Here is a 27,645-nt window from a genome sequence, read left to right as displayed (position 1 = left end):
TTTTGGAACAAAAGTTGGAATCGCTTGAAATAAATATAAAAATTTTGGTAAAATATTCATCTTAACTGCATTAATTCGGCCTACCAATGATAGAGACAGTGGGGACCATTTAGTAAATAATTGTTTAACATGGTCAATTGAAGGTAGTAGATTAGCTTTAAATAAGTCCTTATGTCTCTAGGTGATTTTAACACCTAAATACATAAAATAGTCAGTTACCAATCTAAAAGGTAATTGGCTATAAATTGGGGTTTGCATATTTAATGGAAAAAGTTCGCTCTTATTAAGATTTAATCTATAGCCAGAAAAAACACTAAACTGATCTAATAGTGATAGTACTGCGGGGATAGATTCCTCCGGATTAGAAATATAAAGTAACAGGTCATCTGCGTAAAGAGATATCTTATGAATATTCTGTCCACGAGTAATACCACATATATTTGAAGAATCCTGAAAAGATGCATTTCACTGTGTGTCTCGATGTACATGTGACTCTCAAATAAATATCTTAAATATCTTAAACTGTTGCCAATCACTAAAATGACAGGCTTAAATGTATCAGTGGGACTGGTAACCAATCATACCTACGTGACAGTAAAGATTACAATTCCCCTCCTTCCCCTCCGCCATCAGATTTCTGAACGGTCCTTGAACACTACCTCGTTATTCCTGTTTTTTGCACTATTTTATTTATTTTGTAATTTACAGTAATTTTTATGTCTTTGCACTGTACTGCTGCCGCAAAACAACAAATTTCATGTCATATAAGTCGGTGATAATAAACCTGATTCTGATTCTGAATTGCTGCCCCTGAGTTCAAGAGGATGGATTGATTCAGGGTTCCTGTGCATATTATGCTGTTATCAGAAAACAGGTCCTGGCTTAGACTTGAAGATAAGCACCATTTTACATCCTGTGAATACACCTATTTTTGTTTCCCACACAGAGTCGTTATTTTTTTAAATTCATTTACAGAATGTGGGGTGTTGCCAGCAGGGACAGCATTTATTACTCATTCCTAATTGTTCTTGAGGAGGTATAGTGAGTTGCTGTTACAGTCTTTCTGGTGAAGTTGCTCTCAGAGTGTTGCATGGGAAATTCCACAATTTATACCTACTGATAAAGAAGGGACAATATAAAGGTGGAGTATATAGAAGGAGGGAATGTTTAGGATACTGGATCAGGTGCTAACCAAGTGGGCCACTTTGGGCTGGTTGGTGTTAAGTTTCTTGAGAGTTATTGCAACTGCGTTCATCCAGTCAAATGGAGATTATTTCACAACCATCTTGATGTGCCTTGTAAGTATTGTCCTTGTGGAGAAGAGTGAGTCACTTAACACAGGGAACCCAGCCATTACCTGCTCTTTTAGCCATGGTAATTATGTGTCTGTTTGTCACTCTGACTTTGTCTTCCTCTATGTATGTTTTGTAATCTCTGCCTGTTTCTCTGATTGTTTGTCCTCCTCTTGTCTCCTTGTTTGTCTCTCTTATGTGTACTGAAGTCATGGCCTAGTAATGCCTAGTTCTGATTGTGCCATTAATTTTGAAAATGAGTTTGACCATTCTTAAGTAAGAACAGAAAATATTGGAAATTCTTAGCTGGTCAGGCAGCATTTGTGGAAGGAGAACAGAGTTAATAGAGAACAGAGCTGAAGACCCTTGACACTACCTGATCTGCTGAGTGTTTCCAGCATTTTCCATTTTTATTTCAGATTTCCCATATCTGTAATCTATTGACTTTCTGTTCTTTGGCCAGTCTTAGCTGGGAACTATTATGCATTGAAACACAGATACCACCATTTAGCTACACCTTGCCTAAGAGACTCGACTCTACCTGTGAATCTCCACACTGCCCTGAGTCTCAACACTGGCCCATGAGGCTCAACACTGTGTCCATGAAGATCAGCAGTGCCTGTGAGTCTCAACCCTCTGCCTGTGAGTCTCAACCCTCTGCCTGTGAGTCTCAACCCTCTGCCTGTGAGTCTCAACCCTCTGCCTGTGAGTCTCAACCCTCTGCCTGTGAGTCTCAACCCTCTGCCTGTGAGTCTCAACCCTCTGCCTGTGAGTCTCATCTCTGTGCCCATAAGTCTCATCACTGGCTTTGTGAGTGTAAACCCCTTGTGCTCTTGACTCTTAGTACTCTGTCCTTGTTTTACCTTCACATTCAGAAAAGGTGGAGGCTAGGTTTCATCTTTTATTTTCTTAAAGCTGCATACACCCAATTGGCTTTTCTGAACCATCTTCCACCTAATGGGATAACACAGCACCAATAGCCTATGTCATTAAGTTTAACTCTCTGTCAATTGAGTAGTGGACCAGCATTTCAGTATGATGTCGCAGTTCTTTGGAGTCACAAAAGTCTATATAGAGCTTCTGTCCGTCTACACTTCACATCCTTTCACATCAAATGGTGCAATGGAACTAAGAGCATTGCTAGATTTGGCAAGAATTTACGATAATAACTCAACAATCCCATATACTTCAACTCAGTTACATGAGTTGGGGCAGGGGCATTTACCTTCTCTTGAACAGAGTGTAGTCTTTTAGCATCCACACAGTATCCCCAGAACTATACTTCATTTCCAAGGTTCTTTCTAAATATAGGACTGCCTTTTCCAACCTGCTCAACACTTCTTCCTGATTCCACAGTTGGATCCAAGTATACAATGATCCTGGGACCATCCTGCTGCATTCCCTGAAAGACAGCAGGTGCAGACAAAACTTTGACGGGTAGTTGGTTACATGTGAACAAACCTTTGCATGGTGTTGACAGTCCAAAAACTTCTCAAACCCCATCCCCTAATTGTATCTGTTGATATGTATGACTCACATCCAACTTAGTGAACTGTGCCCTCAGACGAAACAGCAAATGGTTATGGGAACTGGATATGGTTTCAGGGACAGGACTCAATTAACACTCAACTTGTGATCTCCACAAACCCTGATGGATCTACCTTGCTTTAACACTGGCACAATGGCTGCTGTTGATTCAGAGAGTGGCTAACAGATTCTATTACGTCTCTCTAAGAAACCTGTCAATTTCTGCATCCAATTTTAGTTTCATTGCGTAAGGCACCGACCTTGGCTTCTGTGTATTTCTACCTGCCAATTCTGCTGCTTGGGCAATTTTTGATGTTCTCAAAGGCCAGATTCACCATTGATTACAACCTCCTCTGAATTCAGCCGTCATTGATTCCACTCACTAACTTGTCCCTTTGCATCCGTGAGTACACAAAGCCACAACTACAGTTTCATGATAACTTCCTCATTTCAAACTCAGCCAATGTTTCATTAGCTTTTCTTAACTGTGAATCAAACTCAAACATCTGCTTAATTTCACTTGGTTTTGGGTTAAAGAGATTCTTCAACTTATCTACCAATTCCTTAAATTTTTATTACTGGATTTCTCTGGGCTCACCAAGTCTCTCATTGAATTATATATAGGAGTTTCCACTTAGACCTCTATTTATTTTCATCATCAATGTCATGTGCAGCAAACCAATGTGACAATGTCCCACAATGTTCTTCCCAATTCTGGTTTTGAGAGTCAAATACTGCAATCAAGCCTACTGTTGCTGACATTTTCCTTTCTATTTTAAGAAAATAGCTCTCTCCCCAATTATTGTTTTGAGCAAAGAATTTCCCTTTGAAGCTACCTGGCTTCGGGAACAACTTTTCTTGTCACCAATTTGATACAAAGCTGTGCAGATTGTGTTTTTTCATTTTCTTCAAACCTACTGATTACACGTGTCTGCTAACATAGCCCTTACAGAGATTAAGCGATATCTGCCAAAAATTAAAACAATGGCACCAGATAAGCCCTCAAAAAAATCCATTATCCCTACTTGCTTGGAGGAGAACAACTATCAACTATATAGATTCTGTTATATATTATTATGTTTATTATTTTCATTACTTTACCTTGAGACCCTACACTGTGCCCTTGAGATTCTACACTGCACTGTCTTGACTCTGTACAGAGGAGGCCCTTCTCTGAGATCAGCATGAATATGAAATAATGGCTTCCTCTAATGTCTTGTTAAGACATTTCACACAAAACGGATTAGAGGTGAACAAATTTTGTTGAGCTAGTTCATTATTCATTATTTTAATAAATAGGGCCTCTGTTCTCCCTTGTTGCTATAGTTTACAATTCTGGTTGTTTGGTATATATTGGCTTTCCTCATTTCATTGCTTTCTCATATGCCCCTTTCATCCCCATCTGACCACCTTTTCTATGACTCCCCACCCCCCAAACACAAACCCAACCTCCATAATTTTTCAACAGCAGAAGCCCGCACCCTGCAGATGCAATGTCCTGTCACCCCAGAATGCCCTGAGTTGGTAGTTGAACCACTTCTATTCTTTCTATTGAATGTGATACAACTATGACATTTACCCAGCCAATTTTGTGTGGGACTGGAATCACACACAACCCAAACCAAAGTGAAAGTCAGAGTAGAGTTTATTGTCATATGCACAAGTACATGTATGTACAGATGCAATGAAAAATTTACTTGCAGCAGCATTGGAGGCACATAGCATCAGATAAGCAGCATTCACAAGAAAAACCATAATTTAAACATAAATTATACACAATTTTTACAAGAAAGAACACAATTAGAACAAAAAAAAAGTCCAAGTCCATTGTAGTGTAAAGTGGTCATAGTGTTGCTATACTGAGGGAGTGATTAGGGTTGTGTAGGTTGGTTCAAGAACTGAATGGTTGAAAGGAAAGGCAACAGGTTTCCTTCCTTAAATACATTAGATAAGAATTAGGATTTTATGACAGTTCCTTAGCTTCGTAGTTACTTTTACTGATATCAGCTTTTCAAAGATGAATTCATGTTCTGAAAATGCCCGAGTGGTATTTGAACTCAGTTCTCTGGATCATTACATACAATAACACATTTCCAATCTTAATCCAGTCACCAGATTTGGTTCTGAAATTCTGATGGTTTCAAATCCTCCAGAACACTGGGAAATACACAGTTTTGAAGTGTTAGCAGCAAGCTTTTTGGACCAGCATGAACACTCGGAGGGTTAACAGGAATCAAGGGAGGATACAGGGAGATTCCAAGACCAGAGGCATCAGGAAGTGCCCATGTAAAGGTTGCTCTTTGCCCCCTCATTACCCGTGGTTTATTAACCTGCTATGTAAATTGCTCCTCGCTCACCAAACAAAAGCAAACACAAAGTACTGGTCTCATGGATCTTGTGTGTGTTTGGGCGAGGAGGAGGGCAGTCCAGGCCTACCGCTTACCAACTGCTGTGATCTCTGTTTATTCCAAAATTTGGATTTAGCTGCAGGTCCAGTCTTCTTATCCCTATGGGAAACAACAGTTTCCTATATCTCATCTCACCTTGCACCAGCAGTTGGTTACAGCTCATACCTCCAGCCATCTGGCTGACAAAGGAACTAACCTTACCCACTCTGGCGGCAGTACAGAAAACAGGTAAACAGATTGTGCATGTGGGACACAGCCAAAACCTTTCTGTCATCAGCCAAGTTGTTACCAGTCTGTGTTGATATGTAAATCTATGGGACTTGCTACCAAATGATTTGTATTGATTCATGATTATGCAAATTTGATAGATTTCTTTCAGAAAGTAATATTTTAGTATTCTTGAAATGAATAATATGAAACAGATGGGTAGGTCTAGAGTGTTTGGAAGGAGCGGGTAACTTTGGACCTCTGGTTCCTTTTGCATGTTTTGTGTACATCCAATGATTCCAAATATTTGACACGTATACACCAAGATGTTATGCAGATTGGTTCACTAACCATAGAGTGGCCACATACTGAAGGCCATACTCTGGCAGTCTGATGGCAAACCCAGGTAGTCTCCTGAATGCACTTTGATTGTACCCTAGCGGACCATTGTCTGTATCCTGGTGATTTTCTGGCTGTATTAAGAATGTACCTGCGATTTCACTGACTCTACTCTGAGGTTGAACTCTGGTAGTTTTGTGACCACGCCCTGTTCATACCCTGGCAGTCCACTGGCGTTACCTTGGTGGTTCATTGGTTGTGTGCAGGCAGTTACCTAACTTCCCATGACCTTAGCCTCGTAGTCCATTGGCCAAAATGTGACAGTCCAATAGCTGCACTCTGATAGTTCACTGGCCTTACACATGAGATTTTGTTCTGTGACTTTCCCTAAGGGAGAAATCTCGGGAATAATGCTAGGCCTCAAAGTTAATGGCAAATAACCTTCATACTGTTTCTCTGGAACTTTTCCTGAGGTGGAACTATTCAAAACAGACTTTAATATCAATACTTTGTTGGTTTTATCTCCTGAAATAGCACTGAAAAGCTCAGTTTTACTCCACCACACTCTGCCTAGTGTTCAAGCATCTAGTTGGTACACAGGGTCTGGGTTCAAGTAACTGATGACTACTCTATACTGTATGGAGTTGGTAAGGTATTCAGAGGCCAAATGATCTTAATGCATACAACACTGTCTCCAGGCTTTGTGTTCGTACACTGATCACTTGGGTTATTGTAAGAAATAAGGGGAGTTAATAAATTGCCATTGTTGGTGATCTCTGACCTTCAGCCTCTTTCAAAGAATCTCTAAATCATTAACAATAAGGAGTTAATATTATCAGTTGGGCTGTTAGATAATCCTCTCAATTAATGATTTAACTACATTAACACTGTTCACCCTCTGTCACTCCCACCCTCTCTTTATTGTTTGCCCTCTCTGTGGCTGATCTCCCGTCTCCCTGTGCTGGTGGGATAATTGGAATGAGGGCAGTGTGAGGTGCCTGCAGTCTGCCTGTTGAGGTGTGAAATGAGGTTTCTGTTTGCTCAGTAGTCTGAGCCTGCACTTCTGCTGAAGTAATGATATTTGTCTGGATGCCGAGATGAGTTTTCTCTATTGGCTTGCTATATCCATGCTGATGAGAACCATTTGGAAGTAATTAAAACAGAGCTGTCAACAAACACTTCATCTGCTCCAAACTGACAGAACAGCATTTCTCCATCTAATTCACTGCAGTAGGAGATGTGGCAGGGTACAAATTGTTTTGGGATTATGAGGAACTGTTCCTCTTCTAGTACTACAGTACCTCCTTTCACCTGCCCAACGCTGCTCCTTGTGACTTCTTCTGAGGCTTTGGATTCAGGATGTTTCCAGCCTATTGGAGGTGTTGAACTTCTCAGAGTATTTACCCTAGTCTTCACCCCCGAACCACTCCCCTCTCACCCCTTTCCTCTCACTATCCCAGCCCCTACCTACCCCTCCCCCCACTCTTCCTCCTCGAGCCCCAACTCTAACCTCTGCTGGGTCTTTACCATCCCCCCTGACCTCCCCCTCTGAGGCAGAGCAGTCTGTTCTCAGCAAAGGCCTCACCTTCATACCTCTACACCCCCACTTCAATGAATTCTGAGCCTGGCACGATGCCGAGCTCTTTTTCTGCCACCTCCATGCCGTTTCCTTCAGTAAGAAGTCCTCTCCCCATTCTGATGACCTGTTCCCCTCCGTCCAGCCCTCTTCTTCCACCTGGACTCTCCCACTGGGACTGTTACCTTCCCTGGACCTATTCCTAGCAAACTGTCAGTGCAACATCAGCCATCTTCACTTTTCTGCTCCACTCACCCACTCCAACCTCACCCCTTCTGAACGCTCTGCTCGCCACTCCTTCCGTGCCAACACTGACATTGTCATCGAACCAGCTGACAAAGGTGGTGTCATGATAGTCTGGCATACTGATCTCTGTCTGGCATACTGATCTCTGTCTTGCAGATGCCAACTCTCTGACACTTCCTCCTACCTATTCCTGAACCATGACCCCACCAAGGACCACCAGGACATTATCTCCTGCACCATCACTGACCTCATCACCTCGGGAGATCTCCCCCCCACAGCTACCAATATGATAGTCCCGCAACCTAGGACTACCCGCTTCTATCTCCTCCCCAAAATCCACAAGAAGGACTGTCCTGGCAGACCTGTTGTCTCTGCATGCTCTTGCCCCACGGACCTCGTATCCCCATACCTGGACACTATCCTGTCCCCACTGATCCAACCCCTTCCCACCTACATCCATGACACATCAGACCCTCTCCAACTCTTCCATAGCTTTAAGTTCTCCGGCACACACAACCTCATCTTCACCATGGATGTCCCATCCCTATGTACTAACAGTGGCTTCCTTCTCAAACCCAACAGGGATAGGGTCTCTCTCATCCTCACATTTCTTCCTACCAGCCTATGTATCCAACACATCATTCTCCGCCATTTCCACCATCTCCAACGAGACCCCACTACCAAGCATATCTTCCCCTCCCCACCCCCTTCCACCTTTCACAGGGACCGCTCTCTCCGTGACTCCCTAGTTCACTCCTCCCCACCCCACCCATCCCGCTCCCACACCGGGAACTTTCCACTGCCCCCGCCATAAGTGCAACACCTGCCCCTGCACCACCTCCATCACCTCCATCCAGGGACCCAAAAAGTCCTTTCAGGTGAGACAGAGATTCACCTGCACCTCCTTAATATCATCTACTGCATTCAGTGCTCCAAGTGTGTCCTCCTCTACACTGGCGAGACCAAATGCAGACTAGGTGACCATTTCGCAGAACACCTGCGCTCCATCTGTAACCGCGATCTGCATTTCCCCACTGCCAGTCACTTCAACTCCCCTTCTCACTCCATCACAGATATGTCAGTCCTTGGCCTCCTCCACTGCCAGGAGAATTCCAAGTGCAAACTGGAGGAACAGCACCTCATTTTCTATCTTGGTACCTTGCAGCCTAATGGCATGAACATTGAATTCTCCCACTTTAAGTAATCCCCACACCCCCCACAACCATGCTTCTTCTTTTCTTCCCTTTCCTAGCCTGTCTCTCTGTTTTCTACCCCCTTTCTTTCTCTCCTTACCTTTTGACCCATCCGCCAGTTGATCTGCTCTCCCCTCCTCCCCTGCACCTGCCTATCACTCTCTCTTACCTGCATCTACCTATCACCACCTTGTGCCCACCCCACCTCCCCTCTTTTGTCCACCTATCATTGCTCTGCTTTTCCCTCCTATATATTGGGCTCCTCCTTTTCCTACCTTCAATCTTGAAGAAGGGTCCTGACCCAAAACTTTTCTCCACGGATGCTGCCTGGCCTGCTGAGTTCCTCCAGCATCATAATATGTTTCATCTAGATTCCAGCATCTGCAGTCCTTTGTTTCTCAGAGTATCAATGTGGTCCAACTGGGATGCTCCCAGTATGCTCAATTATGTTTCAATCCAGCCCTTTCAAACAGGAATCGAGGTGAGGCTTGTGGTGAAGAATTCTGATGGGTTTTGGGACAGTTTGTGAGGTGGGACTGGGGTCTTTACTGTACACTGGAATAGACTGTCTTCAATAGATTTATTGTACAGAGAAGTACATATTTGTGTTCTTGAAATATTCAAGACCAGGACTTAAGTCTTGGTGTCGAGATCGTGCACAATGTTGAGGGGAATTTTGTTTAAAGCTGCATTGGGAGAGGGCTGGGAACTTGAGTCAGAGAGTTAGGATCAATGGTTTACTTAGGAAGCAGGCATCATAGCCCAGAGCTGTCTGGCCACCTACCATGGAGGTCACTGAGGCTTATACCAACAATATAATTTTGAGAATATGTGCTTCAAACTAAACTTCTATGAAGGCTAATCCAATAGAAGCATGGAAGAGGGTCCAGATATATAGTTTGTGAGAGGCTGGTCTCCGGATGAAATCTGAGACACATTTTTTATCCTCAGTCTCAGTAGCCACTCTCAATAATTAGATTAAGAGAAATTAATTCACCTTCATTGTCTCTGGTCTCCTAATGCAATCTCAAACCCTACTGCATCAGATAATCAAAGTGGGCCATGCCCTCAAGCTGTGAACTGTGAATGAGGGCTAACTCTCACTGGGGTTCAGGTTCCCCTCCTCTCCTGAAAGGGCTGATTCTCACTGGGCTTCAGGTCTCTTTCTCCTCCCCCCTGAAGATGCCGAATTTCACTGAAGTACACAATCCTCGTACAAAAGCACATTTTGACTCAGGTTCAGATTTCTTCTTGCCCTGACTCTGTCGTGCATCATAATTTCATGGCTGTTGGAGTTTGATTTGAAATTTTAAGTAAAGTTTCTCAGTAAAATACATTTCTAAATAAACTGAGTCATTGTTACCAACATCCATGAAATGAAGACGGTGCTTGAGGTTGGACCAGTACCAAGGGTACCAATCCTAAGACATCACAGCACCCTGCCAAACCCAATACAATATATGACATCTGATGTAGCAGAGTGAAACCTTTCCCTGGCTCTAATAAAGCTTTATGCTGGAACCTTCAAGGACTGTAATTGCTGTATGTCATTTGAAAGGAAAGGATAATTTCTTCACATTTTTCTGTCTGCTAATTTGCACTGTCTGTTCTCTCACTCTCTCTCTTGCTCCTTTCTGAGGAAACACCATTGGACCTCATTCATTTAACTTGTTTTGTATTTTGCAGGCAGTAGGCAGACGGAGGAAGAATATGATGGAATTCCTAGGAGACTCCTCCATCCCAAGTTCAGATTCCCTCGCCCCACTCAGCTCTTCGTTGCCCAGCAGTGGCACAGACAGCTGGAAGAACAGAGCTGCCAGTCGCTTCAGTGGGCTCTTCAGTTCTGGCGCCAACACAGGTTCCTTTGGTCGGGTAAGTCTGAACCACTGATCAACCACGCTGTTACTGCTCCTCTGTACAGAATTATCTCTGTTTCCATAGTCACTTAACAAGAGTGAAGAGCTGTTGAAAATGAGTCATTCTGGAGACAAATGAAGGAAGAGAGGGAGTTTGGAAATTGCCAAGGAAGGGAACAAATAAAAACATTAGGACTTGCTTAGAAGTCAGGAATAGCACCAGTGGCGAAGGGACAGAAAGCATTAGGAGTACAGGGAGAGGAGATGAAAGCCATGTGCTAAGAGATGGTGAATGAAATATAATGGGGGTTTGAACTGTTTAAAAGTAAGTTTGTGTTTTAGAGAGGCCCACAAATGTTGGCTATCTGGGCTCAGACATCTCAGTCACAACATCCAACATAAGTGAGTACTGTAGGAGAACTGTAGACAGCAGTAAATAAGCCTGGGCAGCAAGCTGTCCAAGAATGATTGACCTAGACCAATGTAGCCACTCTGGAGCTTACAGTCCTCACACAGCCTGCCTGGACCTGGGGCAGCAGTAGGCTGCAGCTGTCTTGGTATGTGCTGGTGTAATGTGTTTTCTGGGGTTTGTGCTGCCTGAGGTGGGATGCAGAGTAGAGGGAGAAACACACTGAATGTCTGATATATGGGTACAGATTAGAAAACAGCTGGGAACTTGGGCTCACCACCATGAGTGAGAAAAATATTACAAACTGCAATTTAAACCAACAAGAGGAGAAAGAGAGAGATTCCAGCGCTTGATCTTTCCAAGTTACCCCTGAGTTAGAGAGTGGAATCAGATAGGATTTCTTTTCCTGATCACTTGTCAAGTTACCCCTGGATGCCGCTATGACTGCTGATTCAGATATGTTCAGATTCAGCAGCAAGGACCCATGGTGAGCCAGCGAGAACCGACACCAAATCCGAATGCATTAAGTGTCTTCAGGACATGAGGAGAGGAGCAAAGGGGCACCGCGCAGCCCTGACAGGTATAAAAGCCCAGCCCCATTGTTCATTCCATCTGTGTCTCTCTGCAGGAAATGGATAAAATGGATCAATTACAGAGTAAACTTCATGCATACAGTCTGTTTGGATTGCCAAAGGTGCCAGCACAGCTACGGTTCGACCAAGACTCCTGGGAGGAGGAGGAGGACACCAGCCTTTACCTCGAGGGGTCATGGCAGGATATCATTGAGGCTCCTGAGGTAAACTTGCTGACTGGATCAGTCTGCACCATTGCTCTGCACCCTGAGGAGCTGGCTGTTAAAATGTTAAATCATGTGCCTGCAGCCTGGCTCCATTTCACCCAGTCCAAATAAAGGGTCTTGACTGAAATGTCAACTGTTTATTTCCCTCCATAGATGCTGCCTGACCTGCTGAGTTCCTCCAGCATCTTGTTTGTTACTCCAGATTCCAGCATCTGCAGTCTCTTGTGTCTCCACTTCACCCATGTCCTTCTGTCAGGCACCTTCTAACAACTCCTACCAGTGACTAATGTTTTTGCAAATGCGCAGTGAGTGTCAGAAGGCTATTCAACTGGGAGGACATCACAGCACCGTTTGAATCCCACTTCACTCATTATACAAAAATTAGCTTTCTATTATGAATCTCTGGATCGTGTTTGCAAAAAGGAATCCAGAATTAAACAGGGATGTTAGGGCAAGATACACTATTCCCAGGTTTCAAGCAGAGCATGTACAACACATAAAAGCAATGAGTCGATAAATCCTGCCACACTCTTACTATTCTCCCAATATAATAACATTTACACGTAAAAGAGGTGATCGTTTTGTGGACTTTAAAACTATTTTTTGAGTATGCATTTATTCTGTACTGCAGTGGTTCACCTCATTACCTCTGATGAAAATACTTCACTATCAGAATTGAATTCCACATCTTATTACCACATTGTGAATTTCTAATGCCTGTTTATTTTGGACTTTGAATTGACATTTTATTGTGGAGAGCCTTTATGCCATCTCAGCATTTTTATTTCCTTATTTAACACAAGGATATGAAACAGACTGATTTTAAAATGTCACTTTTCATTGGGCGTGGACATTCAGATTTAAGTTACCACAGAGGTCTGACAGCTTTGAACTAATTATAGACTGAAATCAGTAAATTTCATCATTTTTTGACTTCTCATTTTCTTGAGTCATGAAGTGAATGACACAGGGGTGAGACGACCCTACACTAAGCACTGTGGCAATAATCTCCTAATAACCAACTCTCTAACTTCCTTGTAACCCTCTTAATCAATTGTTTGAATAGAGGTTCCACTAGGTACTCCACAACTTTCCCTTCCCTATTTTCACCTGTTAATTCCCCATCTCTAACCACCCTCCTCCCTCAACACCCACCAGCAATGCATCTCACAGACATTACCATCATGGAGGGATGGTTTCCATAGATATTGATTCACGCTGGGGCAAGAGACTCATAGAGATGGACCCTGCTGGAAGATAACCCCCACTAACACTGACTTTCACTGGGGTGCTTGTTTCACTCTCTCTCTTTGGGAAACACGCCCCACGAGCGCTGGCTCTTATTACAATGGCAAAAAGTCATGATAGTGGCAATGGCTATCACAGTGATATGGGTTCCATAAGCACTGATTCTCCCTGGATGAATTAATCAAACAGAGATATACCGTGAGTGAGTCAGTGATCTCTTGGCATATATTCAATCATTTTCACTGCGTAATTATCTGGATGCATGGTGCCATATATGCCCTTTCCCAAAACTACAGCCAACTGCCCCTCTCGTACTGTCACCATTCTCTCCTTATCTGGTGTTGTGAGGGTTTGAGGGAAATAAAGGCATAAAATTCTGGAAACATACAGCTGATCTAGCAGTATGTATGGAGAGAAATACAAAGCTGAAGTTTCAGATCTCGAACTCTAATCAGAGCTGGAAAAATTTTAGAGATCTACAATATTTTAAACAGGCATTTGTAAGCAAGCCAAGAAGTTGGGGTAGGAGAAAGAGAAGGAAAAAACAAGAGGACAGGAATAATTAAGTGAAAATGAGGCAACAATGCAAGGGTAAAAGAGATGGTAATGTGACAAATGGATTAAAAGTAAGTGCCACAGTAGTCATTATTAGCAGTTGCTGTCCATACAAAATGGGGCAGCAAATAAACTGCTAGAGGAACTCAGTAGGTCGAGCAACATCTTTGGGGGGGGGGGGGGGGGGGGGGGGGGGAGGGAGGAATTGTCGACATTTCGGGTTGAAACCCTGCATCAGGACTTGTCTTTTGTCTCTCCATACAAAATGGAATCTGCTTCTTTTAAATCCAGAATATTGCAGAATGCCTACATGTGAGATGAAGTGCTAGTTCTTAAGTGATATGGAAGGAATGTAGGGCTGAGGGTTCTAATGGAAAGGATCTAGTTATGGATTGGGGGGGAGTCAAGGTATTTTGGGGATATTTATGAGAGGAACATGAGTATTTGTGGATATGGCGTAAGTCTGGGTATAAGATGACAGCAAGGGTGCAGAAGGAAGCTTCAGTTTCTAGGTACTGTTGGGGTATCTATGCACAAAGTGTGAGTATGTTAGTGCAATGGGATATTTATGGGAGGAGCCCAATACATTGGGCATTTATGCTGCGGTGCCTGTCATTTAAGATATTTGTTGATGGAACCCAAGAACACAAATATTAATCATCTTACCACAACGCTGTCTCTCCTCAACAGAAGCTCACCCGGAAGCAGTGCCATCAACAGGAGGCCCTCTGGGAGCTGCTGAATACGGAAGCTGCCTATATTAGGAAGCTACGTGTCATCACAGATGTAAGTCTCTGACCCAGCCCCAGTCCATCACTTCACACCTCACATGTTGAACACTCCACTGGTCTCTGGTGATGGCATAAAATTCTTTCACTATATCTCAGGTTTTGTCTGTGCTCTCTCGCTTATGTAAATATTGCTGACATGTTTGTGTTCCTGGCTGGGTCCTGATTACCACTTTCTCATACCAAAAGTGGCTGGGTCGTTAAAGAGTACAGTTTTAGGTCTGTGTATGTGAACAACACTCCCTGCTTTCAATGCTCAACCTTTTCAACTGTACCTGACAGCAGTGGTTGACAGGTCCCTTCCAGTCCTGAAGGATAAGGACACTTGCTCTTCCACTGGGGTTCAGGACCCTTCCTCTTCTGAAAGTGTCAATGCTCACTAAGATTGCTTGCTTCCCTTCACCAATCAGTGTTGTTGACGATAGCGACTCTTTGCTTTAGGGCGATCTCCACCATAGGTTTAACTATGGGTGCTGAGGTGACTGAGGAGTTAGATCTTGCAACCACAAGCTCACCGGCAAAAGCCACAATCATATAAACATACAGACATGCCTCACTAATTCACCCTTAAAGAATCATTTTGTCAGTATGCATTATTCACCCTATGTGTTTTCCTTTTACAGCTCTTCCTATGCTGTCTGATGAACCTGCAGGAATCAGGCTTGTTGACTGAGGTGAGATCAAGCATGTAACCTTGAATGGAAAATGTCAAATAACCATGAACTCCATTAGTAATTTGTAAAAGTGCGCAGTGCTTGGAGAATAAGGAAGCCTCCAAGGGTTTAACCTTTTCCAAAAGAATATAACCCAAGGTCTTTGTACATGGGCTTTTGTGTTTGTACATAGATGCTGCTGTTTGTGCACACAGGCTCAAGTATTTGTATGCCTATAAACATGCCCTGGTGCTGGTACAGATGTTTTTGTTGTTAATCTATACACAAGCGCTAGCATTTGCCTGCATACAGGTTTTGTTGTCCTGTGCACGTTCTGTGGTTTAACATGCGTGTAAAATGAGGGAGTGACTTCAGCAATGATGTTTTTCAGGTGGACCCGAAGAAACTATTCTGTAACGTGCAGGAGATTATCCAACTGCACCAGGTTCTGTGGCGAGATGTAATGGCTCCAGTGTTGCAAAAGGCCCGGGAGAACAAAACACTCCTCAATCCCACACACTTCCACAAAGGATTCAAGAAGGTAGGTCACAGTTGGCCTGTAAGTCACAGACAGATAAGAGGGTATAGTCAGATGGAATAATTAATAATCAAATATCAATGGAAGGCTTAGAGAACATGATGTGGTTTTAGCCAATGGGCTTTGAACTCAGCCTGTGTCAGTAGGGTAGACTGCTGCTAAAGAGTCACTCCCTGCCTGCCTTTCCACACCTTATCTGAGAGGGGACAAAGCGCAAAGTTGTGCTCTGCTCAGAACAGACCCAAAACACCAGTTACCTGGGTGACAATACTGGTTGGTGATTTTTTTAGTTTATTCATTTTCCCAGATCTGGGCATCACCAGCTGGGCCAGCATTTATTACCCATCCTTAATTGCCCTTGAGAAGGTGCTGTGGTGAGCCACCTTCATGAACTCCAGCAACCTTTCCGATGAATGTATTTGCACAGGTTGTTGGGCAGGGGTTTCCTACTATTAGGATTTAAACTCAGTGACCATAAGACCATAAGATATAGGAGCAGAATTAGGCCATTCGGCCCATCAAGTCTACTCCACCATTCAATCATGGCTGATTTTTTTCTTCCAACTCCATTCCCCTGCCTTCTCCCTGGAACCCTTAACCTCCTTATCAGTCAAGAACCTAGCAATCTTTTCCTTAAATACGCACAGTGACGGCCTCCAGAGCCCTCTGTGGCAACGAAGTTCCACAGAGTCACCACCCTCTGGCTGAAGGAATTCCTCTTCAACGAAGGACTGATAAGTCAGGATCGTGTGTGATGTGGAGGAGAACCTGCATCTGATGGTGCTTCCACACTGCCCTTATCCTTACAGATTTGGCAGGTACTGTCAGAGCAGTTTGAGTGAGCAACTGCAGTGCATTGCATTGAAGGCACACTCTGCAGCCACTGTGCACCAGTGGTAGAGGGAATGAATGTTTAGGATAGTTGATGGGTGCCAGTCAAGCAGGCTGCTTTGTCCTGGGTGTTATCAAGCTTTTTAAAAGTTATTGGTGCTGCACTCATCCAGGCAAGTGGAGAGTATTCAAACATACACCTGACCCATACCTCATCGATGATGCAAGAGCTTAAGAGTATTAGGAGGTGAGTCACTTGCCACAGGATACCCAGCCTCTGACCTGCTTTTGTACCCTTGGTGTTTATGTGTCAGTTGAGTCTCTGGTCAATGGTGCGCCCTAGAATGGGAAAGGTGTCTCTAGATCTTGCTGTAAGCAGGCATGGGCTTTGTCTTTTGGTGAGGAGCTATGAATAGAATTGAACATGGTGCAATCATCAACAAACACCCCACTTCCGTCCTAATGATGGAAGGAAGATCAGCTGAAGATGGCTAGGCCTTGAGGAACTTCGGCAGTGATGGCCTAGGGCTGGGATGATTGATCTTCAGCAGCCACAACTTTGTGTGAGGTATGAGTCCAGCTACTGGAGTGTATTTACTTCGATGCCCATTGACTTTAGTTTTACCAGAGCACCTTCATGCCACATTCAGTCAAATGCTGCCTTGTTGTCGAGGGCAGTCACACTCATCTTAACTGTGGAATTCAGCTCTTTGGTTCATGTTTGGACCAAAGCTGCTGTGGAGGTAGGGAGTGGAGTAGCTTTGGTAAAATCCAATCTGATCATTGGCAAGTAGATTATTGGCGAGTAAGTACCACTTAATACCACTGTCGATAACAGCTTCCATCAGATTGTTTCTGATTGAGAGTGGACTGAGACTCTGAGAAGTAGAAATTAGCTTAATTGGATTTGACCTGGGCAATTTTCACATTGTCATGTAAACGCCAGTGTTGGAACTGCTTGTGTAAAGGCACAGCTAATTCTGGAAAGCAGGTCTTCAGTACTACAGCTGGGATGTTGAATGATCCTGTAGCCTTTATGGTATCCACTACTCTCAGCCATTTTTTGATATCATGTGGAGTGAATCAAATTGCCTGGGGAATGGCTTCTATGATGGTGGGGATCTCAAGAAGAAACCAGTCAGAATCACGGATGTCAGTATCACGGCTCTGACTAGGAATGGTGCAGAGCCAACCAGACAAGTCTATAATAAGGAGCTAAGTTGGAGGGAACGATGTTGTGGGTTTCAGAATTGTGAAGACCCATCCTCTCAGCAGCCAAATGCAGAAGTCCAGAGGCCGTGGATTGCTAGTTTACCAAGTGGCAGTTCAGTCAGCTCCAAACTTCAAATTCATGACTGGCTCTGGCATTAGGAGCAAATCCAAAGCTGATTTTTAGTTACCCAAAACTAATGGAACTCCCTCTGTATGATTTCAGTTCTTCATGAGCTGCCCAGTCTATCGCTTCTTAAACTCAAAAGTTGTTGGCTCTATCTATGTATTCATTTCCTGTATTTCTTTGTATCCTTCACAGTTTGGTGAGCGTTTTAAGCCATATATTCAGTACTGCATGGAGGAAGAGGGCTGCATGGAGTACATGAGAAACCATCTCCGTGACAATGATCTCTTCAGGATCTATGTTACGGTCAGTGCCACCCAATGATCTATCTCGCTTTCATATGACAAACTTGAGCTTCCTTGAAGGCTTGCTAGACTTGCCCAAAGCCCTGAAGTCTTCATTTATGCAAAGTAGTGAATGTTCAGGCATTGTGAGGCCAGCTGAGTCAGACGTGTTGCTAAACTACTGGGGATTGTGGGAATTGTTATACTATCAAAATTGGGTGTCCAGCTTTTCAAAATGACAAAATGGAAGATATACCATTGAAAATAAAAGGACCTTCATCTAGCCATTTTATGGGTGGGTCTTGTTCTGTCCCTGCCTACATGACAACTTTATGGTGCTGTCATGCAGGAGACCTTATTAGGCTGTTACCCTGGACATCCACTCCTGTCACTTCAACCTCCAGGACACCACTCTGGTCGTTGTTCCTCCAGCCTCTGGTCTCCTGGTCCCAAACTCTCATCGCTGGAACCTCCTCCCTCTAGGCTTTGGAGAATGCAGGGCAAATGTGTTCTCCTTGGGAAAGATCTTTGTAAGTTAAGACCATCTTGACTAAATAAGGATGACAAGTCATACAAGCTGCAATTAGGGTTTGAGGGAACAGCAGGATGTGAGAGAAATCTTTTATAAGGAAGCCCCATATTCTAGCAGTTATAGCAATGATTTAAAAATCAGATGCTCAAACATAGTGTGTCTGTAATAAGATATTTCATGTTTATTTATTTATTTTAAAGTACAACCATTATTTAAACAGATGTTTTTAATTAGAAAAAATTGTTCGCATTTCCTGATTGGAATTATTTTACAATGAATGCATAAGGTGCTCATACCAAAATTTTATCTGTGTTGTTTCCAAACGGACATTAAATCCTTTTATGAAATATTAATTTTCTGGGGAGTCTGAACATTATCCCCCCACCCCACCACAAAAACCAAAAACATGCACACCCAAATTTGCAGCAGCATGTGCCAAGCAGGAGCCTGCTTCCTGACAGATCGCAGGGTCAGCTCGATGATAAAGTTCCCAAGAATGATCTGGGGCCACAGAGAGGAAGAAGTTCCATGGTGTCAATTTACTCTAACTCTGTGGCATTAGATGATAGAGAAGAAAAAAGAGACAGGGAGAGAAAGAGAATAAGACAGAGTGTCAGAAGACAAAGAGAGTGACAATGAGTTTGGAAAAAAACGCAGCATTGCACTTTCCCTGAATAATTGCTATCTGTGTCTTTTAACAGTGGGCAGAGACTCACAAGCAGTGTAACCGCCTGAAGCTCAGTGACATGTTGGTCAAACCGCATCAGCGGCTCACCAAGTATCCACTGCTCCTCAAATCTATCCTGAAGAAAACAGATGATGTCGATGCCAGGGAAGCCATTGTTAGCATGGTATGTACACTTTGGTCCGTTCAGTCATGGACACGGTTAAGTTCTAGGTCATGGTACACATTTCAAATTTCAGTTCATAGTGAATTGATGTTATTACTGGGAAAAGGCAAAGCTTCTTTGTTGGAATAAGCACCACTTAAGTCAGGCTGCAACCAGTCCCCTGATAAATTAAATAACTGGGACTTCTTCTGGACTACCACAAGCACTTCAAGACACCGGAAAGCAACCGCTAAAGCTGTCTTGGCAAAATCCATCAAATCACTGGAAGAATAGGGGAACTAATGTCCGAGTTCTCTCCCAGGCTAAAATCCTTGGCACAAAGGCCCCAAATATATTAAGTCACCTCTACTAAGCATCGTTCACATGCCCAGCACAGACTCCCTAAACAGTATCCCTATTCCAATCTCTGTCATAGGAAGAGATTATCAGGTGCAGAGGGGAAAAGTTTCAAGGATGTGTTCAAAGTCTCCTTGGGAAAAATGCAACATTTCCACTGACTTCTTGGAATCCCTGGTCCATGACTGCTCAAAATGGAGAAGGAACATTTCAAATAGTATTGAGAACCTTGAGTCTTGTGTATCAGAAGCACATAGAAGCCCAGTGTTAATCGTAAAAGAAGAATATCAGCTCACAAATTACTCATCTACTTGGCCCATTCAGGTCCCCACATTGACCTCATCAGTCACTTCTGAAACCACAGACTGGAGTCATCTTGGCTCACAGCTTAAAAGAGAAAAATAAAAAATGAATATTTATACAGAACATAGAACAGTACAGCACAGGAACAGGCCCTTCAGCCCACAATGTTGTGCCAAACCAATTACATTGGTAATAAAGTACCCAACTAAACTAATCCCTTCTGCCTACACAATGTCCATATCCTACCATTTCCCTCACATTCATGTGCCTGTCTAAGAGCTTCTTGAATGCCCCTATCTTATTTACCTCCACCACCACCCCAGGCAGTGCATTCCAGGCACCCACCACTCTCTTTGTAGAATACTTGCCCTGAACATCTCCTTTGAACTTACCCCCTATCACTTTGAATTCATGCCCTCTGGTGTTAGACATTTCAACCCTGGGGTAAAGATATTGGCTGTCTACTCTACCTATGCCTTTCATAATCTTATAAACCTCTATCAGATGTCCCCTCAGTCTCCGCCACTCCAGAAAGAACAACCCAAGTTTGACCAACCTATCCTCATAGCGTGCCCTCTAATCCAGGCAGCATCTTGGTAAACCTCTTCTGCACCCTCTCCAAATCCTCGACATCCTTCCTATAATAGAGCGACCAGAACTGAATGCAATATTCCAAATGCGGCCGAACTAAAGTTTTATAAAGCTGCAGCATAACTTCCTGACTCTTGAACTCGATGCCTCGACTAATGAAAGCAAGCATGCTATAGGCCTTTTTTACCAGCCTATCGACCTGTGTAGCCACTTTCTGGGAACTGGGAACTTGGACCTCAAGATCCCTCTGCTCATCAACACTGTTAAGGGCCTTGCCATTAACAGTGTACCGTCTCTTTACATTTGATCTCCCAAGGTGCAACGCTTCACATTTGGCCAGGTTGAACTCCAAGTGCCATTTCTCCACCCATATCTGCAACTGATCTATATCCCGCTGTATCTTTTGCCAGTCTTCTATGCTGTCCACAACACCACCAATCTTCGTATCACCTGCAAACTTACTAACCCATCCAGGTACATTTTCATCCAGGTTATTTACATAGGTGTGGAGAAAGTTATAAATTCAAAGAGAAAAGTCTCACTCTTATTGCAAAACAGTAATTTGGATAATGAAAAGGTTTATGGAGTTTAATGTGACAATGGCCCATTGAATAGAATCAAAACTTGGAAAAATAGTTAAAGATTAAAATTAAAATGCCTTTGCTGAATGTACACGTATTCATTCTAAGTCAGATGTATTATTGTCACAAATAGAGATAAATGGGTTTGATTTAATATCCATTGGACAGACATTGTTACATGGTGACCAAAGTCAGGAGCAAAATATTCCACATTTAGTATGGATAGACAAGGGAAAAGTTGAGGGGGAAGGATGGGAAGTAGTCCTAATAATGAAGGATAACATAACTGCATCAATGAGGAATAGCCTTGTGATTTTGCCTTGGAAGAGCAGAATGTATAATTTGCATGAGTGTAAGACAAGAAGGAAGATTACATACATCCTCCACACCCATTCCACCAGCAACTATACTACTGCAGAAAAATTTCAGTTTGTAGCAAAGGGAAGAACATTTATCTCTATCTAGATAAGATAAGTCAAGTTGGCAAAAATAGATAGGAGGAGGAGTTTATCTGTACCAATTTGCTTGAGCAATATGTCGCAGAACCAATTAAGAACAGGGCCACTTCAGGTCTAAATAGTATTTGACATTTCCATCCTGGGAAGAAGACTCTGACTACCCTATCTATACTCCTTATAATTTCATATACTTCTATCAGGTCGCCCTTCAGCCTCTAACATTCCAGAGAAAACAATCCAAGTTTGTCCAACCTCTCCTTATTGCTCACGCTCTCTAATGCAGGCAACATCCTGGTGAACTTATTCTGCACCCTCTCCAAAGCCTTCACATCCTTCCTGTAATGCAGCAGCCAGAATTGCACGCAATATTCCAGATGTGGCCTAACCAAAGTTTTATACAGCTGCAACATTACTTCCCTACTTTTATTACTAAACACCCTGTCTGATGAAGCCAAGCATGCCATCTGTCTTTACTACCCAATCTACTTGTGTTGCCACTTTTGGGGAGCTATGGACTTATGGATCCCTCTGTACATCAATGTTCCTAAGGGTCCTACCATTTACTGTATACCTTCCTCTTACATTTGAACTCCCAAAGTTTGCATTTGACCTCCCAAAGCTTACATTTGACCTCCCAGTATCTCATCTGGGTTCCTATTTCATTCCAACAGCAGCCCATAGTGTACATTTATTTAACTATTTAAATCATTCTGAGCCCAGTGTTTTAGTTTTGAGGGCTGTGATTTGATGAGGTCTCTCCTCTGTCCTAAATTATTAATCTCCAGATTAGCTCTGTGGAGAGTTTTATTGCATACGTGAATTCCCGAATGCGCCAACGGCAGGAGCAGCAACGACTGGCAGAGATTATCAGCCGCATCGATTCCTACGAGGTGGTGGATGGGAGCTCAGATGAAGTGGAAAAGGTAAGAGAGACTGAAATAATGACGCACACAGGGAAATAAATGTGTAAGGGACACAGGAAGAGAGTGTCTGAGAGAGAGCTAGGTGTGAAGGAGACAGAGTGAGTGTGAGGAAGAGAAGGGAGGTTGGGAGGTTGAAGGGAAGGAGTGAGAGAAATTGAAGAGGAGGCAGAGAGAGAGAGTAAAGGGGAGGGAGACTGAGTAAGTGTGAAGGAGAGAAAGGGTGGGCCTAAGAATGAGTGAAAACAAGATTTGGAGTGGGAGCGACATAGAGGGAAAGACTGAGAGGGTGGAGAAGAGGCAGAGCAGGAGAGGGAATGGGAATCCAAAGGAGAGAGAGGGACTGGGAGGAGGTAGGAGGCAGTGGAAAGGAAAGGGAGTGGGAGGGAGAGTGGGGAAGTAGGAAGGAAGGAGAGAGGAAGTGTGAGGGAGGGAACTAGGAGAGTAGGTGAGTGGAAGGGGAAGAGAGAATGGGTAAGTCTGAGAGGGAGAGAGCGAGACCAATAGCAAGTGAGCATGAGGGACAAAGTGTGAGAAGAGGATGATAGAGAGTAAGGTTTTGTTGGATGGGGAGAAAGTGAAGTTGACAGTGAGAATGTGTGAGGAACAAGGGCTGTGATACTGTGAAGCACAACAAAAGTGAATTAACTGCCTTTGGTTCTTCAAGGAGCATAGTTTCAGGGTTGGCATTCGTTCCCAATAAGCCAGTCCAAGAGTCAACCAAAGAAATAAGGAGAAGATGTACGTCCCTCATGTTTGTCCGTCCGATGTCATTTACTACTCTTTTACCTCCGTACCACTTTTTCATTCTATACAATTTCACTTCTTATCCTTCACTGTGAAATTTCTGCCAATGTACCAAAACTAATGGTCCCTTTTCCAAGGGCACTAACAGCATTACCATAAGTGTTATTGGAACAGCAGCCATTTGGTGTCATGTGCAAATATAGTTATTTTTTGTCAATGTTCTATGCACTACGTCATTTGTAAACATTGTTAATTGGGAGTCAAGGTATAATATCAAACTTTGTAAAAGGTTGTAATCAATGTTGAAGAGGAATTCAACAATATAAGGCATTTAGAATGGCTGTGTAATGGGCAAATAAGTCTAAATACAGATGTGTGAGGTGATATGCTTTGACAGGAAGATTAAAGAGGATACATATTCCTTAGAAAATAAGTAAGAGGAACAGTGTGCAAGTACACAAATAATTTCATTTTGATGCTGCTCTTCCACTGGTGTCATAACCACTTTTGTATGAATATTGCTGACATTGAAGGAAAGCCTAGAGGGTGACAGGCACAGGGTCGCCAGAGACCCAGTGATAAAGGGTACAAACATCTCACTGGCTTTTGAGTAATGTCCTGAATCTTCCAGGTTTTAACAGGCACTTTTGCTGCAATAGGTTCTGAAGGAGTTCTGCCGCTTGGATTTAACAGCTCCGATGCTTGGGACTTCGCCTGATGAAACAAGGCAATTGCTGCTCGAGGGAAGTTTGAGAATGAGAGAAGGAAAGGACAGCAAGGTGAGAGTGATTGAGGGACAAGGAAATCGGTGATGTCTGAAGGAATTGACTATGACTGATAAGACATGGAATAGCTGCTGGTCCATCTCCTGTTAGCCACTCTTAGATTTCAATGGTACTGAGTGCTTGGATGCACTTGAAAGATTCTGTTTGGATGATGAGCTTATGTTTTTCTCTGCTTAGTGCTTGGGGTAGGAGATCTTTATGGTTCTCATTGTCCAGTCTTTCCATCTCTTGGCTTTCCTGTGTGCAGTCATTGGGTTCTTTGGTGTCTGGTTTCTTGATTTCTTCCTGATCAGTCTTTTAACTCCTTGATGTGTGGTTTATGGTTTCTTATTGTCCACTCTCTGGGTTTTTCAGTGTCCATTCTTTAGACTTCTCAGTATCCAGTCACTGGGTTTTTTGGTGTCCTGTCTCTTCATTTCTTGGTGTCCATTCATCAGGTTACTTGGTGTCCTATCTTTAGATTTCTCAGAGTCTGTCTCTGGATATCTCAGTGTTTCAACCTTTGTGTCTCTTAATGTCCAGACTTGGGTTTCTAAACTTCTGATACCTTAGTTTCCAATCTTTGGGTTTATTGATTAACTACCTTTATGATCCTTAGAGAACAGGTTCTTAGTTGCCGGGTTGCTCGGTTTCTTGCTGTATTTGTTTCAATGTATTGACCTGGGGCCTGTTGAGCAGAGTTATTTACTCTGATGATCCCACATACATTTCCTCCCACAGATGGATGTTTACTGTTTCCTGTTCACTGATATTTTCCTTATCACCAAACCTGTGAAGAAGATGGAGAAAACCAAAGTGATTCGGCAGCCATTGCTTGTGGACAAAATTGTCTGCAGAGAGCTGAGAGACCCTGGTGAGTTTCAGTTTTGCCAAGTCCAAACTGTCCTTTATTCCCAGTTCAGTGTGTTTTGAATAGCATAAACTACAAGACAATTTGAAAATGAAGCAGACAAAGGATCAGAGAGGAGGTGAGGGGAGACCATGATGAGAGCAAGCTGTTGAATGATGGAGTGAGAGGAAAGCAGCAGCAATGTGAAAACTCAAACATTTAAACTCCTATGTAGCAGGAGGTGTTTGAGGTTTCCAATGAATCAGCAAGTTTACTGGTAACTCAGTCCTCAATGGGACTTAACCCTCCAGTAAATTATGTTGTTGCAGGCTAAGAGGTTATAAGTGGAGCCTGTGTGTATGTGGGTTTTATGTGCGTTCTTGTGCAGTTGATGCCATACTATGCACAAGTGTATGTGCCTGGTTGTTTGTGTGCAAGTTTTTTGTGTGTTACTGATAATGATGCCTCTATCTGTTTCTAGGCTCCTTCCTGCTGATTTACCTGAATGAGTTTCACATTGCAGTTGGTGCCTTCACCTTCCAGGCCAGTGTGACTGGTCAGTCTAGAATGTGGATTGAGGCAGTGTTTAATGCTCAGGTAACAGGCAATTGACTGGGAGAAACTGTAACTGGAGAAGATGGTTGTAATTTCTTAGATGAATTTCTCATCATTTAATTCATTATTGTCATATTTTCCTTGCAACATAGAAGGAGCCATGCAGTCCATTGAGCCTATTCTGACTCCAATCAGTCCTGTTCACCCACTTATTTCCCTGTAATCCATTGCAGTAAAACTCCAGTAATCCAGCAGGCTCAGAACTTTGGTGGTGTCGGACAGGCAGACTTTCCGTACTATTGCATGTTATTTCTATTAATACCCCAAAAGAGTTTTAATTCGATTTTTTTAGATGTTACGCAGTATTATATTAAATTTTCCAGGGAACCAGGTAAGTTTAAAGGGACCACAAGAACTGGGCTCTGGTAAGTAGAAATGTAGCATGCGAATTGAGCCAAGTGAGTGGAAATGCTATGTGGGAATTGGAGCATCAGGAAGTGGGAATGGAGTGTGAGAACCAGGGCTCTGGTGAGTGGAATTGGAGTGTGGGAATGAAGGCCCTGGTGAGTGGCAAGCGGGCAGGAGTTTGGGAAGTGGGATCCTGGTGATTGTGAAGGGAGCACCACAAACATCAGCTGGTGACCCAGATGCTGAATCATTGGGATTTTCGAATAGTTGCATGGCAAATTATCTGAATTTTACTGTATCATCACCTGGCCATCAACTACCCCCTAATTCTCCTACCACCCAGCTACACTGAAACCAATTAACCTACCAACCAGCATGCCTTTGTGATGTGGGAGAAAACTGGAGCACAAAACACAAGAGGGAGGAGGAGTCAGCCACCTGGCCCAGTAGCGTAGTGGTTAATGCAACACTATTACAGCGCCAGTGATTGGGGTTCGATTCCCATCACTGCTGTAAGGAGATTGTATGTTCTCCCCGTGTCTGTGTTGGTTTCCTCCGGGTGCTCCAGTTTCCTCCCACATTCTAAAGACGTATGGGTAGATTAACATGGGTTTAAATGGGCAGCGCGGACTTGTTGGGCCTGAAGGGCCTGTTACCATGCTGTATAAATGAAGTTTTTTAAAGCTGCCCCAAAGTGATAATGACTGATCTGCCCTGACCTCCTGAATTCCTCATAGCCCTGAATTCCCCGATCTTTCTAAACTTTATCTACCTTCTCTTTAAATGCCTCCATTGGTGCAGCCTCACAACCTTGTAGGGTAAAGATTTCCAGAGATTCACCACTCTCTGCAAAGAGCACCTGAGAGAAACCCACATGGTCGCAGGGAGAATGTGTAAGCTTTGCAAGTAAAGCACCAGAAATCAGGGTCAAACCAAGTTCTCTGGAGGTGTGAGACAGCATCACTACCTTCTGTGCTACTCACAATATATAAAAATACAGATGACTAAGGCATTCAAACTGGTTATTTGAGAACACACTGATGTCAGCATAAGTGAAATGGCAGGCAAAAGGATTTCACCTTGACATTTCTCTTGACCTTTTCACCTTGACATTCCTCACTCTGTGTACTGAATATAATAAAATACCAAGAAAATACTGAATAATTCTAAATGTCTATATTAGTTTTTGACCACTCAATCTGAAGCCTTCATACCTAACACACAATTTGTTGTAGAACCTCCTGGAGAGACTACGCACCCAAGAGACAGCACTGAAACAGTGCACACTACCTGATGAGGAGGATGTAGAAAGTGGGACCTCCGATACGCAGTCACCATCCTTGTTACACGAGTACACTGACACACTTGAATCACAGCACAGGTAAGTGTGCAAATTCACCTCATTCCTTATACTTCTCATCATTGGGCCTTTGCTGGGACCTATTCACTTTTACTGGAGCTTAACAGACAGCACCTGATGACAACCTAAGTACAGTTACCATCAGCGGAAATCTCAAATAAAACAGAAAATTGTAGAAATAGTTAGCAAGTCAGGCAGCATTCATGGAGAAAGAAACAGAGTTAATACTTCAAGCAGATGATTTTTCATCAGTCAATTACCTGAAACATTAACTCTGTATCCCTCTCTCTGCAGGTGGCCATTT

General features: G+C 43.2%; 1 protein-coding gene across 4 annotated transcripts in view; it reads left to right on the top strand.

The window, feature by feature from the left end:
* The window catches only part of LOC127583359 (pleckstrin homology domain-containing family G member 5-like), a 75,416-nt gene that overhangs the window by 42,856 nt on the left and 4,915 nt on the right, over positions 1-27,645 (top strand). For all 4 annotated transcript variants that reach the window (XM_052039252.1, XM_052039255.1, XM_052039253.1 and 1 more), the window contains 12 exons: positions 10,475-10,660; positions 11,682-11,849; positions 14,346-14,441; positions 15,067-15,117; positions 15,488-15,637; positions 17,997-18,107; positions 19,319-19,468; positions 22,523-22,660; positions 24,064-24,183; positions 24,910-25,042; positions 25,500-25,615; positions 27,217-27,362. In XM_052039252.1, the coding sequence (XP_051895212.1) occupies positions 10,475-10,660; positions 11,682-11,849; positions 14,346-14,441; positions 15,067-15,117; positions 15,488-15,637; positions 17,997-18,107; positions 19,319-19,468; positions 22,523-22,660; positions 24,064-24,183; positions 24,910-25,042; positions 25,500-25,615; positions 27,217-27,362 (1,565 nt within the window). The remainder of the gene's footprint in view (positions 1-10,474; positions 10,661-11,681; positions 11,850-14,345; positions 14,442-15,066; positions 15,118-15,487; positions 15,638-17,996; positions 18,108-19,318; positions 19,469-22,522; positions 22,661-24,063; positions 24,184-24,909; positions 25,043-25,499; positions 25,616-27,216; positions 27,363-27,645) is intronic.

Source organism: Pristis pectinata, chromosome 26 (genome assembly GCF_009764475.1).
Source record: "Pristis pectinata isolate sPriPec2 chromosome 26, sPriPec2.1.pri, whole genome shotgun sequence".
Lineage (NCBI taxonomy): Eukaryota > Metazoa > Chordata > Chondrichthyes > Rhinopristiformes > Pristidae > Pristis > Pristis pectinata.
The sequence above is the reverse complement of the archived record's forward strand: the minus strand, read 5'-3'. Positions and strand labels throughout refer to the sequence as shown.